The sequence below is a fragment of the Conger conger genome, chromosome 5, assembly GCF_963514075.1.
Source record: "Conger conger chromosome 5, fConCon1.1, whole genome shotgun sequence".
NCBI lineage: Eukaryota > Metazoa > Chordata > Actinopteri > Anguilliformes > Congridae > Conger > Conger conger.
In genome coordinates, this window is record NC_083764.1 from 14,801,006 (window position 1) to 14,813,799 (window position 12,794).

Here is a 12,794-nt window from a genome sequence, read left to right on the forward strand (position 1 = left end):
CTCGTCTCACAGGATTTCAATGCAGTAAATCTCAACCCAGCTTCATTTTTTTGTGATATATTGGCTCACTTAAAGAATAAGATATTTAGTCCAAACTATCATACTTCCAGATTTCTGCATGATCTCATGAATAGATTGCAATGCAAATTCTAGTCCTGGATCCTGATTAATATGCACGAGTATTCCAATTCATGTATACTGCCAAGGCCTCTGTTTTCACTCATGTTTTTTACCTTTTATTGGAATGCAGGAAAAAAAAATCATTTTGGCCTATTAAACCATGTTCTGGATTAACAATATTCAGTGGTATGAATATTAAATTGTACTTGTTTCATAATCCTGTTTTGCTCCAATTTTTAGTAGGTCAGGCCCGAAATATACATTTCAAAAATGCTGCACCAAATCACTTTGAGGAAGAGAACCAAACCAGAACAAACCAATGAAAGCATTAAATTAAGATACAATTTCAGAAACGGTTCAAATGAGTTACCACGGTCTGGGTGAATACTTCTGATTAGATGCTAGGTGGTGATTATTTTCGTATAATCGTTCAACATTTGGCATAGTGCCGGTCAAGCCTAATCACTGTTCTAAATTCATACACTGCCTGCAATCTTCTGCAACTTAAGGAGAGACCCATCAGTGTGATACGAGTTAAAAGGATTTTTTTATTGACCATGACTTTGTCATGCCAATAAAGCAACTTGTCTTGCATCTTTTCTTCCAGGTAATTAACTGAACAATTAGTGCTACTCATTGGCCAGACTGTCTCCATACCTGACTCCCAGGTAAAGGGAGGGGGGGAAATCAGCAGGACCACGATTTGATGATTGCTGTCACCTGTCAGCCGCTGTGACCCCACTTTTCCTGGGCTGGCTCTTGATGCAAGTAGGTAGATCCATTTCCCTCTATAACTCCTTCTCTGTCCTAATAGCAAGCTGTGGGGCGGCCGGTAGTGTAGCGGTTAAGGTACCTGACTGGGACACGCAAGGTCGGTGGTTCGATCCCCGGTGTAGCCACAATAAGATCCGCACAGCCGTTGCCCCATGGGAGGATTGTCTCCTGCTTAGTCTACTGTAAGTTGCTTTGGATGAAAAGCGTCAGCCAAATGACATGTAATGTAGTGAACCTATTGATTACTCCACGATTGGTATCCCTGTTGGTCTAGTTCCCCAGCTGTGTGATCTCAATGTCTCACACTACCGGCATCTGGAATCCCCCACTGCTGCTGTCTAGCCTCCCCACTACCCCCACCTGCATGTTTCTTTATTAATAGAAATGCATTTCCATTCAACAATACAGCAACAGCGAAAGAACAGAAGCTGTTGGATGATGACAAGTTCTATTACTATACAGGTATTGTGTAACTGTGGGAGCTATGTTTTAATTGTTTCCGTCCCAGATTGATCTGAAACTATTTATGTGTCTTTGTTGCCCGCCTAGGTTATTTTTCCGACAGCCAGAGAGAACTTTCCACTGTTCTATTGTAACCATGTGCACATTTTTGTCAATGTAAATATTATTTTTGGCAACACGTCATCACTGCTGTTGTTGTAAATAGAGCACCAGGTTATGTTTGTCCTCACAGGTTCTTCCTGCCTGGCAGCAGAGAGTGAGATGGGGGGCATTCCTGCACTGCTTGTCTTGGCACCAGATACCAATAGACCTCATTCCTGTGAATAGGAGCCTTTCATACTTCTCGGCAGTTGCCCACAGGTATCTACTCCTGTTTTCTAAATAGTCTGAGGAATGTGATAAAAAAAATCATAATTCTACTAATAAAGGCTTATTATGTAACAGCTGGTACTGTGCAGAAAATAGCATTTCGTACATGTGAGTATTCACTGCAGGAGGTGAGCAGCCTGCAGGAGGCCTGTTTATGAGCGAGGATCGGTGCAGCAGCACAGAACTGCACGCAATGTGGGCTCTTTTTCCCGAAAATAATCTCATCACGCCAGTAATGTGGCTGAAAACAGTTTAGAGGGTCTGACTTTGATGGCATTCCAGCTGGCATTCGGTACATCGGGAAGATTTGGGAGGGGAGGCTATGAATATGAAACACTGACCTGTCATCGTTTCACTAAAAATGTCTGCATCCATTAGTTTGGTAGAATATGTTCATGTGAATATTCTACCTCCTTTCATAAATTATGACATAACATTGTAAACATTCACAACCAGATTGGGAATAACCTAACAGCTTATTTTTGAATTAATGGTGGATTGGGAATTATGAAATATGAAGTGGCGAATAAGAAACCAGTCCAAGCCTCATTTAAACGCTTGAATTTAACCAAGATAAAAAAATAATCAAAACCAAAAAAGAACACATCATAATTTCCTGAGCAGCAGAGCAGTCTTCAATGAGGATTCCATCTTTTATGGTCTCAATAGTTATGGTGATGGTTAACCTCCGTGCAATAGCAGATTTTAAAAGAGATGGAAGCAGGTTTTTCAAGAAAGGCATTTGAAATTGCCTGCAACTCGGCCAGGTTACTACAAACAGAAACCTCTCAGGGCGACAGGAGAATAAAAGACATCATCTGTGGAATGCTTGGTTTAAAAAAAAAAAAAAAAAAAAAACCTCAGTGTAATTTGTCTGGGGAAAGACTAACATGGTGGGGGCTATTTTTGGAACGCTTGCGCCTTGCTGTGACACCGCTCGAAGCATTTTACTGGGATTCCAAAAAAGAACAAGAATTCAATAAATTCAAAGTGGTTTCCCATATGGGATTCCGTTTGGCAGAACAGCGCGTTTGCGGACATGCGTGAGCGCGACGCAGCGGAGCTCATTTTGTCTCATTACCACAGAGCCCCATTAGGAGCTCGCTGTGCTGCAAATCTTGGTGGATGACATTACTTTCTGCTGTTTGTTGAAAGAAGTGCACAGGGCCATATCGACTCAGGGTGCCAGGGACCCCTTTCGGTCTTTTAATAGCGGGTCTCGTTTATCAAACGATTTCCCCACATTGCAGCTGCGTTGGGCTCTCCACTCCAAAAATACCAACTGATGTGCTTCCATGGGTTTTTTCTTTTTCTTTGGGAGAATCTAATTTATCAATTTTAATTCAGTGGGGGGTTTTTTTATGCGCATGATTTGGCAGGGATCTCCGGCCTAAAGTCTGGGCTATGAATTACCTCAGTCAAGCCAGGCTTTTGAAGGCCCAGAACTTCAGCCCTCATAATTAGCTCATTTTGAGATCTCTACCACATGTTCAGTTTGAATAGGGGGGGTTGGTAGATTTTTCAAAGCAGGGTACATTCTTTTAACTGGCAGCCAACTGGAAATTATACAATTTCACTGTAGATGGTATGCTGGATATGAGCATGAGGGCAAAATGATCCTCATTTCTATTTACTTTAAGGTTGAAAAAGTTCAATGTATAGTTGTTCTCAGACACTTTTAGATCATGTATTTTTCGCTGCTAAAATAGTAGAAGACTTTTTTGTGGATAACTGGACTGGACTGGACTGGACTTCTGTCCTTCTTATGCTTTTGATAAATTCTGTTAATTTGATAAATTAAAGCATGATGCTCTATGAAATAAATTGTGATTTACATATATGACTGTGTGCAGGCTATGTTAATTGTTGTTTGTGGCGCACACATCTTTACCATTGTCATTCCTTTACCCACATTTTCTTTTTACTTTTTTACTTAAATAACCCCTAAAATAGCATTTAATTCCACCTAATCTGGCCAAAAAAAATCATTGTCCGTATAGACGACCAATTCAGTCATTACAACCATTAGCTGTTATGCCATTACCAAGAGTGACTTACAATAGCTGACCACAAGTGGGTTCACATGACTTTCATGAGTAAGATTGCCAGACCTGGCTAACAAATGTCAATCATTTTAGGGCAATCCATGAAAACAACCAATTCAGTCGTTGCATTAGATTACATTCATTTAAGAGGTAGACTCATCCAGAGAAGCTTACAATGTACAGTAGGAGGCCATACAAGCATTCACATGATTTACAGTAAGTATGCCAGACCTACATATAAACATTCCAGATCAGCGAGTATACATTACATTACATTATTGTCATTTGGCAGACGCTCTTATCCAGAGCGACGTACAGTTGATTAGACTAAGCAGAGGACAATCCTCCCCTGGAGCAATGCAGGGTTAAGGGCCTTGCTCAAGGGCCCAACGGCTGTGCGGATCTTATTGCGGCTACACCGGGATTAGAGCCACCGACCTTGCGTGTCCCAGTCATTTACCTTTACCACTACGCTACAGGCTGCCCCGTACACATTTAACATCACAAAATAAACTATGCTAACATTAGTCATAGTCATAGCTCCATAATAAAGCAAAAACCCATCTTATCCATCTGTTACACTATTTTAGCTTGCATGCTGCCCTTTATATTGGGCACCAGTAAATTATTTTAGGAGTAGACCACTTTTGTACTGTGCCACGATGAATGGTCAGCACCAGATCCGGCCATGCAACTCTGCAAATAGCTTAAGCACTACAAGGCTAAGTAGTAAAATAAACAATGGAGAATCACTGCTAAGACTCCAAGTTGCCACAAACCAGTAAAGTCACTGTCAACTATCCCTTCTTGGTAAAAAAGTAGGCCACATTGCCGGCATGAATGAACTTTTCCATGCAGTTCATTAGCTGCACACCTTTCAACTGCTCTGCCCAAAACCTCTCATGAGAAATAAAATGAGCTCTCCATTAGGTGGGACTAACAGAAATATTATCATTTCCACAGAGTGACATCACTTTCTCTAGCAGACTGACTCACATACAAACCTTCGCTATGTTCAGATAAATGATGTTGGGGAACGAAGCTGGAATTCGCCCAGCCGACCATTCCGAACATGGGTGGGTGATGTCATTTTGTGGAATTTTGTCTCCCTCAGATCGTAGCTGGACGTTTCCTGTTGGTTTGAAAGACGCATGAGATCATCCTAACCCAGGGAGACGGACGGTGGTGCGTGAGGCGATTCCCAAGAGGAATGCACTGCTGCAATTCCACAGGAATGCTACTGGAAAATATGTCTGACAGGAATATGGAAGGGCATCCCTTCCAAAATTGCTAGGTCTACGTAACCCAGGAACATGACCACCACAGATTCGAGTGATGTAACCACCCACAGTGTGGGTTTTGTGAGTAACTATGTCAATGTAATTTTTTGTCCAATATGTTTAGGTCAAGTAGCACATACCACATCCGGCACATTTATGACCCATTTGAATAATGATGCTACCAAATATAAATACTGTTCATTTGAATTTTAGGTCGTCTCCTAGGAAAGTCTGAGTGCTTCAAACAATCAACTGTGAACAGTGGTTTGTTTCACAGCACCTGAAACAGAGGTTCAATTGTAGCATTAATGGAATTCCTCCTGAGCTACGAAAAGCCGATTAGGGCTTGTCTTACCTCACAAATCCCAGAACATCTGTTTCAGGTTAAAGTTTCAAACGATACTGTTGTTGGCCCAATGTCAGCCTGTCAAAATATGCTAACTACTTATCTGTGTTCTTAGCCCCGTTTCTCTCTTTAGCTTCCATAAAATTGTTCATATGGTACTAATCACATACGTAATCCACACATACTGTATGTATAATAACCAACAAAGATATGTCAATTAACTTTAAAAAAATGTAAAACAAAACAATTCAGAAACAACTGGAAGAATTAAACTATAAAACTCCACCCCTCAGTTTATTTCTGCTCTGTGTGGAATCCTTTCCATTTCGTCATAAACTGACCTTTGACCTTGCTCAAACAGCAGCCATCGCTACAACTGAAAAAACACACAGGCAGTCTAATCAAACTCATCCCACTGGCAAGGCCGAGTGGGCAACAGGCATGATATATTTGATCCATTTTCCATGATCCAACTAGAATAGATGCTCTAGGCCAAGGGGGAAATCTTCTTCTGTTCTAAACCAGAATCCTCATCTGGAGTGCCGTGTTTGAAATAACTCCCATGCCACAGCTAACGTTACAGACCCTTTTAGCCACCATGGAAAATCAGAGAGCATGACATTAAAGGTTAACAGACCTGAAAGTATTTACCTATGGTCCATTGAGTGAGGAATTTCTTGGGAAAGGTGTACGCCAGCCGGCGTTGGGGGCTTAGAGGAGAGAGCTGATGGAAAGCTTGGTGACAGCAATTTAAGAGTCAGTGTAAAAAGGAAAGGGGATTTCAATACGTGGCTCACCGTTACCACACACAGTTTGTTTTTATTAAACCTCACCCCGTGGAATGAGCTCATCCTCCTTAAGGCCGCTCACCGTTCCGTTATCCATTCGTGTAATCTTGTGCAGAGAAGAATGCGTTTTAAAAAGATCTCTGTGTCCTCCGACACAAAAGGGCAGAGGAAGGGTTAAAGACCTGGCTGCCTCATTTCACCCCAAATGAATCGGTGTCGACAGACGGGGCACATTAACATTTTGAACATCGGCGAGAGACAGTACGGCACAATGGGCGATATTACTGTACTTCTACAGAGATTCGGAAAAAAAGCGAAAAGAAAAAAAGCATGGAAAAAAAGGGAAGCCTGAAAGAGATTCCCTTATAAGGCCGCGCTTCCTCTGGGACCGTGCGCATGTAGTAACAGTACGTCTGCTGGCGAGAAGCGCGCATTCCTGCAGCTCCGAGTTTTCTCTGGGAGTTTTTCATTTCCGATTTGGGGGCTGCGAGAAGCGGCCCTGCCTTTCATAAGAGTGAGGTGGGGAGTCTTGGGCTCGAGTGATCCTTTTTTTTTTTCTTTTTTTTTTTTAAATATACAAACCCAGAGTCTAGCCGCTTTCCTGCAATCCTCAAGTCTGCTCTGTGTCTAGGATCTGATGGAGCAAAATAGGATACCACCTCAGGAATGTGGCACACCTGTGCTTTAATGCACGTAGACTAAACCTTATTAGCAAGGTGAAAGCACACAGCTATAAAAAGAATGTGATTAAAATTACAGGCAGGGCCCCAGCGAACTGAAAGTCTATTGTGTCTCCCAGTAACCCAATAGCAGTAGTGACTAAAGATGTATACATTCACAGGGGGTATCACTTCATTGCCATTCCCCCTCTTATGTAACGCACAGTAAGCATCATGGAAGTTAATTGCTTGTGTAATCTCGTAATTTTAACTAACTGTTCAAAATGCAATGTAATCTGATTTTACTGGATTTAAATTTATTGGTATAACATGTCATGCTTTTGCACTTTAAAGACTTTAGCAATGCACCTCGGAAAAACACAAATGTGTAAAGCACAATTCAAACATACAGCACCTTCTGTACCTCCATTAAAACACTCCATTAATTCACATTTGCTGATACTTGATAATGAGGTTTAGTCATAATGTCAGCAGGCGATATCTCAATTTGTGTCAGTGCTGTACTCAGGTCCTGAGACAAAGACAGGAAAAAGACATACTGTATTAGTGCTTAAATAATGTACCGTACAACCACTGATAAACACATTAAAATAAAAGGTTGAGTGATTGTGTTAAGACTGCACTTTTATTTTGATACGTGCCAGCGCCGGGTTTCAGACAGAAGGAATGTGGGATGTCAGGGGGAGCGAGTCTAGAAGGGGGGCAGGAAACAGGGGAAGAATGCCAAGAATGTCCATGTTTGTCCAGGACTCCATTCAGCTACGGGCACGTCACCACAGCCCCGGCGTGTATAAATACAGGGCGAGCTCCCAGCTTCAGACACACAACGCTTCAACTCCTCCTGAGAGAGCAGAGCTCCACTACTGAAGCTAAACTCTAGCTTTGACACAAGAGAGAAAGAGAGAGAAAGAGGGAGACTGAAAGAAATCCCCGGAGAAAAAACTTACAACGATCGGCTCGATCAGACTGCGTACCACGAGACTCGTCTTTGAAGAGTTTAAAGGAAGATTGCTGAAGTTTTGTTATAGTACATTAACAGAAGAAAATCAAAATGTCTGCAGGACTGAACAACCTGAAATTGGCCGCTTACCTGTGCCTCTCACTCTTCTGCTGGGTAAGTTGAAACCTCTGAATTCAACTGCTATGTTAAATCGGTTGCGTCTAGAATGTGTCTGCTGATAAGATAGCGCTCTCATTCAACATTCGGTTGACACCTGCTAGCAGTCGATATGTCAGCACGAGCCTACGGATACAATGGTTGTTTAAGCACCACATGTAGCCAGGTGCAGATTCAAAAGCGTGCTTAGTGTCGCACAACTGTTGCTTATCTGGTGTTGCGTCCGCAAGCCGAGAGTCTAACACGTGTCCCTCTGGTCGATCTGCAGGCCGCGGCTCAGGACTGCAGCGGACAGTGCGACTGCCCCGAGGTGCCCCCTCAGTGCGCCCCCGGGGTGAGTCTGGTCCCGGACGCCTGCGGCTGCTGCAGGGTGTGCGCCAAACAGCTGGGCGAGCTCTGCACCGAGAGGGACGTCTGCGACCCCCACAAAGCTCTCTTCTGTGACTTCGGCTCCCCCGCCAACCGCCGCATCGGGGTGTGCACAGGTAAGGAGAAGAACTTTTCTTTTACGTTTACCTTCTACTTCAACTTATGGCGCTACTCTGCGATGACCTCGGGAAAGGCACGTTCTGAAACGTCTTTCCTCCCCCTTCCCCCCCACAGCGAGAGAAGGCGCCACCTGCGTTTTCGGCGGGATGGTGTACAGGAGCGGCGAGTCCTTCCAGAGCAGCTGTAAATACCAGTGCACCTGTCTGGACGGGGCAGTGGGCTGCGTGCCACTCTGCAGCATGGACATCCGCCTGCCCAGCCCCGACTGCCCCATGCCTCGCCGCATCAAGGTCCCCGGGAAGTGCTGCGAGGAGTGGGTGTGCGACTCCCCCCACCACCAGACGTTCGTGGGCTCCGCCCTGGCCGGTGAGTCTCAGCCCCTGCCTGGCCACCAGACCTGGGTCGAGTGCGTCATGGTTTTGGATTCAAATTCAGTTTTCTGGTGTATTGGAACATATGAAATACTCTCAAAAAGTGCCTTCTGGTCCTCTTGGTTGGTAGTGAAGACAAACTGAGCACAGAAAAGTACTTGAATCCAAAACAATTATGTATTTGACCCTGTTTGCTGGCCACATTGGGACGCATGCCACACACAAGACCTTCCCAGCCTTGGCAAGAGAGAACCAACGAGACTGAACCTTTCCCCCCTCCTCGCTTCCCAACAGCATACAGAGAGGAGGAGACCTTCGGGCCCGACCCTTCCCTGATGCGGGAGAACTGCCTGGTTCAGACCACCGAGTGGAGCGCCTGCTCCAAATCCTGCGGCCTGGGAATCTCCACCCGCGTCACCAACGACAACCGGGAATGCCGGCTGGAGAAGCAGTCACGCCTGTGCATGGTCAGACCCTGTGAGTCGCACATGGAGCAGAGCATCAGGGTAAGCGTGCTTGACCACACCCACCACAACAAACGACGACACACTATAAATCCTCCATATAGAAGAAGAGAACAGATACATTTCAGCATTCTGCTCTCACCCATACAAGTTTATTCACTCAACCACTGGAAAAGACTCATCATTTGAATGCATACAGTAGCATTACCTTTACCTTAACTGAAGCTTGTTCAAACTGACAGAGCGAAGGGAAGAATCTAAACGTGTGGTCGTTTGTCTTTCCCACAGAAAGGGAAGAAGTGCATCCGCACACCCCGCGTCTCCAAGCCCATGAAGTTCGAGATCTCCGGCTGCACGACCACCAAGTCCTACAGGCCCAAGTTCTGCGGCGTGTGCACTGACGGCCGCTGCTGCACCCCCCACAGAACCACCACCCTGCCCATGGAGTTCAAGTGCCCTGACGGCCAGGTGATGAAGAAGCAGATGATGTTCATCAAGACCTGCGCGTGCCACTTCAACTGCCCGAGCGAGAACGACATCTTCGAGTCCATGTACTACAAGAAGATGGCCGGTGACATGGCGTGAAGAAACACCCGCCCACCAAACAACCAACAAATGACTTTGTTCACTTGAATCCCACAGAATATCCATCTCATTTGCAGCACAATACTTGTTTGTCTTTTGGTTTGTTCATGTTTTCATTTGCATTGTGTATTTTTTTTTTTTTTAAGACACAAAATTATATGAATATTCTAAGTGTATATGTATGAGCATGTTGACGGATACCTAGGGCTGCTTGCCTTACAGACATCTGCCCTAGCAGTGAGTATGTGAAAGACTGGGGGCTGCCCTGCAGTCCCGGTAAGAATACTGCACTATTGTTCTACTCTGTGACCACCCTTGTGATGTCACTAATTGGCAAATTCTCTTGTGCCAGTTTCTCTTCCCCTGTAAACTGTGGTGGGCATCCAACCGACTTGGCAGTTTTTTGTAAAAACTCAGAGCACTTGCAGTAGGGAGGGTGAAGATTTTAACCCCAAAGGGAACCACAAATACTTTGCCCACCAGAGTGCTAGTTGAATGTGCTGGTGATGCGGCACTGTTGCAGAGTTTTCCCATTGCAGTGTCAATGACAGGTCCTAGTTTCAGAGTTAGCTGAACACAGCCGTCCTTAAAGACAAGGCGCCTGGCGAACACGCATTGAGAGTTTGCTACAGCACTGAAAAAAATAAGTGTTTGACTTTGACTGACTGATTTAGGTCACTAGAAGGGAATCAGTATTTTGTCAGAAAAAAAGACTGGATGATTTGTAGCTTCATTCCTTTTTATATCATAATGCTGTAAATATTGTACATATGTTTGTACAGTTGTTTTAAGTTAATTTAAAGGCATTTGACTTTTTTTTTTTGCTTTAACATGATTATTGATAGCTTATTTGCTGAAGTCACTGTTTCTTTGACAGTCTGTGTACTATTTTATTGAGAAGTGTGACCAGAAAACGTCACGTTTTCATTTTTGTAGTTCGGAATAAAATTATTATATTTTTTATATAAACACAATGTCATTTGTCATCTTTCCTCTTTTGAATCTGTTATTGATGAACCATTACTATGTCCCTCTAAGAGCTAGCTGATTGATCAAATCTGTACCCAGTAAGTGTAAACACGATGCTGTAAAAGAAAAAAGTTGCCCCAAACCATATGATTTCATCCACATGCAAGAATGTTTTCATAGCAGTTAGGTGTTCACACTTACAGTGGACCAGCTACACTTCCAGCCCAGGGGACTTTGCAGTATGTGGCTCTAGCAGGTTCAGCACGTTCCTCTCAGCAAGACCACCCAGACTCCATGCAGGTGTGCCTCTGGGCTTTCACAGCTCACAGATTGTGTGCCCTTTCACCCCCCACTCCACCCAACCCACCAAGAATGTGTGGGTCCCCAGGTTGAGTCAGCCACCCGATGCCATGTTTACGCATTAGTGAGCCCAGGCAACGGGCAGCTACTCTGGGTAACAAGAGGCAGGATCCTTCTCCGCTTGCCTTGGGACACGCACACCACGTACACACACCATGTACCAAGACAAAAAGTTCAAGCTCGATCCAAACAGACAGAGCAGTGACTCTCAATGGAGCAGTGATTCTTTTTTTGGAAGACTCATAAATTACAGGAAACCTGGATGGACCACATCATAAAATGGTCTAACTGGACAAACTAATTTGAGAATTTTTGACGGGCCCACATCAAGAGATATATCCCATTTGTACATATGTACAGACTCTGTCGTCTGTTCAGCAATGGTAAAGTATTTAAGGCACAATATTTTTAAATGATATCCCAAATTATGTAGTTTTCATGGGGTCATTAGTCTGGTGCTCAAGAGCTATACATTGTTTTGGCTGTTTTGGCTTTCTGTAAATGAAGCAACTGATGCATAAACAGTATCTTCATGTGTATCATATTCTCATCAAATAACTCGTTGAAATCAGAAGTGGTTTGGAAATAATGTAAATATCAGGCACATTTGAAGCTGGCTGAACATGACACTGCTGCTAGAGTGCTGTTTTTAACTCATGCTCATCTGAAACTGGTGCACCATTGCCCACTGGTGTCTGTACGGAAGTAGCACAGCACTTGCAACAAGCGTTCTTAAAGGTAGAATCAGTCATTTCGGACTTCTAACGGTCAAGAGAGGAATTGCAGCAACAAACATGCAAACCACAACACCGTTTAACCCATCCCTTATCTGTGAAGACGCTGAAGTTGAAACGCCATTGGCTGTGGCAATTCGAACCAATTTTCAACCAAATTTAATTACTGTACAGCTATACTATGTTTTGAGTGCTGGCCTGTCAACTGCATATTTTGAAACCCGAATTTAAGGACTATAAACACAAGCAGAGGATGAGTCAACATGTCAGTGAGCCTTTTTCAATGATAGGAAGGGATTTACAATGGTCTTCTAACAATATTTTAACACAAAACTTATCTATTATAACTTTAACTTCTTCTTTCTCTTCTGATTTGTCTCAATTTCCCATGAAAACAAGAATCCTTGTACCAAAATAGAATCCTGGCAAAACCAAGCTTTCTCATGTCAACATGACTGATAAAAACACTTCACATTCAAAGGTCTATATTGGGAAAGTATTCTCATGAAAAAGTCTTATAAATCTGACAGCTAATTGTAGTTCCATAAATGAGTTCATATTAAATCACTTAAATTATAGTATACCAATATGACTCCAATATTATTGTGCATTCCTAGCAAATTGGTAAAAGCCAGTAAAACCTATTAAAAGTTGACAACTGTATAGAGGCAGAAACAGCATCACTTTTTTAAATGTCTCCTTGTTTGATAGTGGGGTTAATAGAAGATGAACTGCAGAGGGACACATCCTACAGTCAAAGCACTTTGAAACAGTGTCACCATTTCCACATCCGATAAGCAGTTAACTTGAAAGTGCATTTTAAAAAAGCAGTTAACAAAAT

General features: G+C 43.4%; 1 protein-coding gene and 1 long non-coding RNA gene across 2 annotated transcripts; both read left to right on the plus strand.

Moving 5' to 3' along the window:
* Nucleotides 1-897: 897 nt before the first annotated feature.
* On the plus strand, nt 898-5,508 carry LOC133129843 (uncharacterized). The gene is made up of 3 exons (XR_009708858.1): nt 898-1,356; nt 1,589-1,716; nt 4,885-5,508. It is a non-coding gene; the product is annotated as an uncharacterized LOC133129843 (long non-coding RNA).
* Nucleotides 5,509-7,699: 2,191 nt separating this feature from the next.
* On the plus strand, nt 7,700-10,864 carry ccn2a (cellular communication network factor 2a). The gene is made up of 5 exons (XM_061242110.1): nt 7,700-7,978; nt 8,250-8,466; nt 8,585-8,836; nt 9,136-9,347; nt 9,594-10,864. Exons 1-5 carry the CDS (start codon nt 7,916-7,918, stop codon nt 9,888-9,890), a joined length of 1,041 nt encoding a protein of 346 aa, XP_061098094.1. The 5' UTR covers nt 7,700-7,915; the 3' UTR covers nt 9,891-10,864.
* Nucleotides 10,865-12,794: the final 1,930 nt, after the last annotated feature.

Bases quoted from the DNA above. Each gene is read 5' to 3' on its own strand.
- ccn2a (XM_061242110.1), top strand. From the start codon at position 7,916: ATGTCTGCAGGACTGAACAACCTGAAATTGGCCGCTTACCTGTGCCTC. The intron at 8,467-8,584 runs GTAAGGAGAAGA...TCCCCCCCACAG, and splicing joins CCGCATCGGGGTGTGCACAG to CGAGAGAAGGCGCCACCTGC. The intron at 9,348-9,593 runs GTAAGCGTGCTT...TCTTTCCCACAG, and splicing joins ACATGGAGCAGAGCATCAGG to AAAGGGAAGAAGTGCATCCG.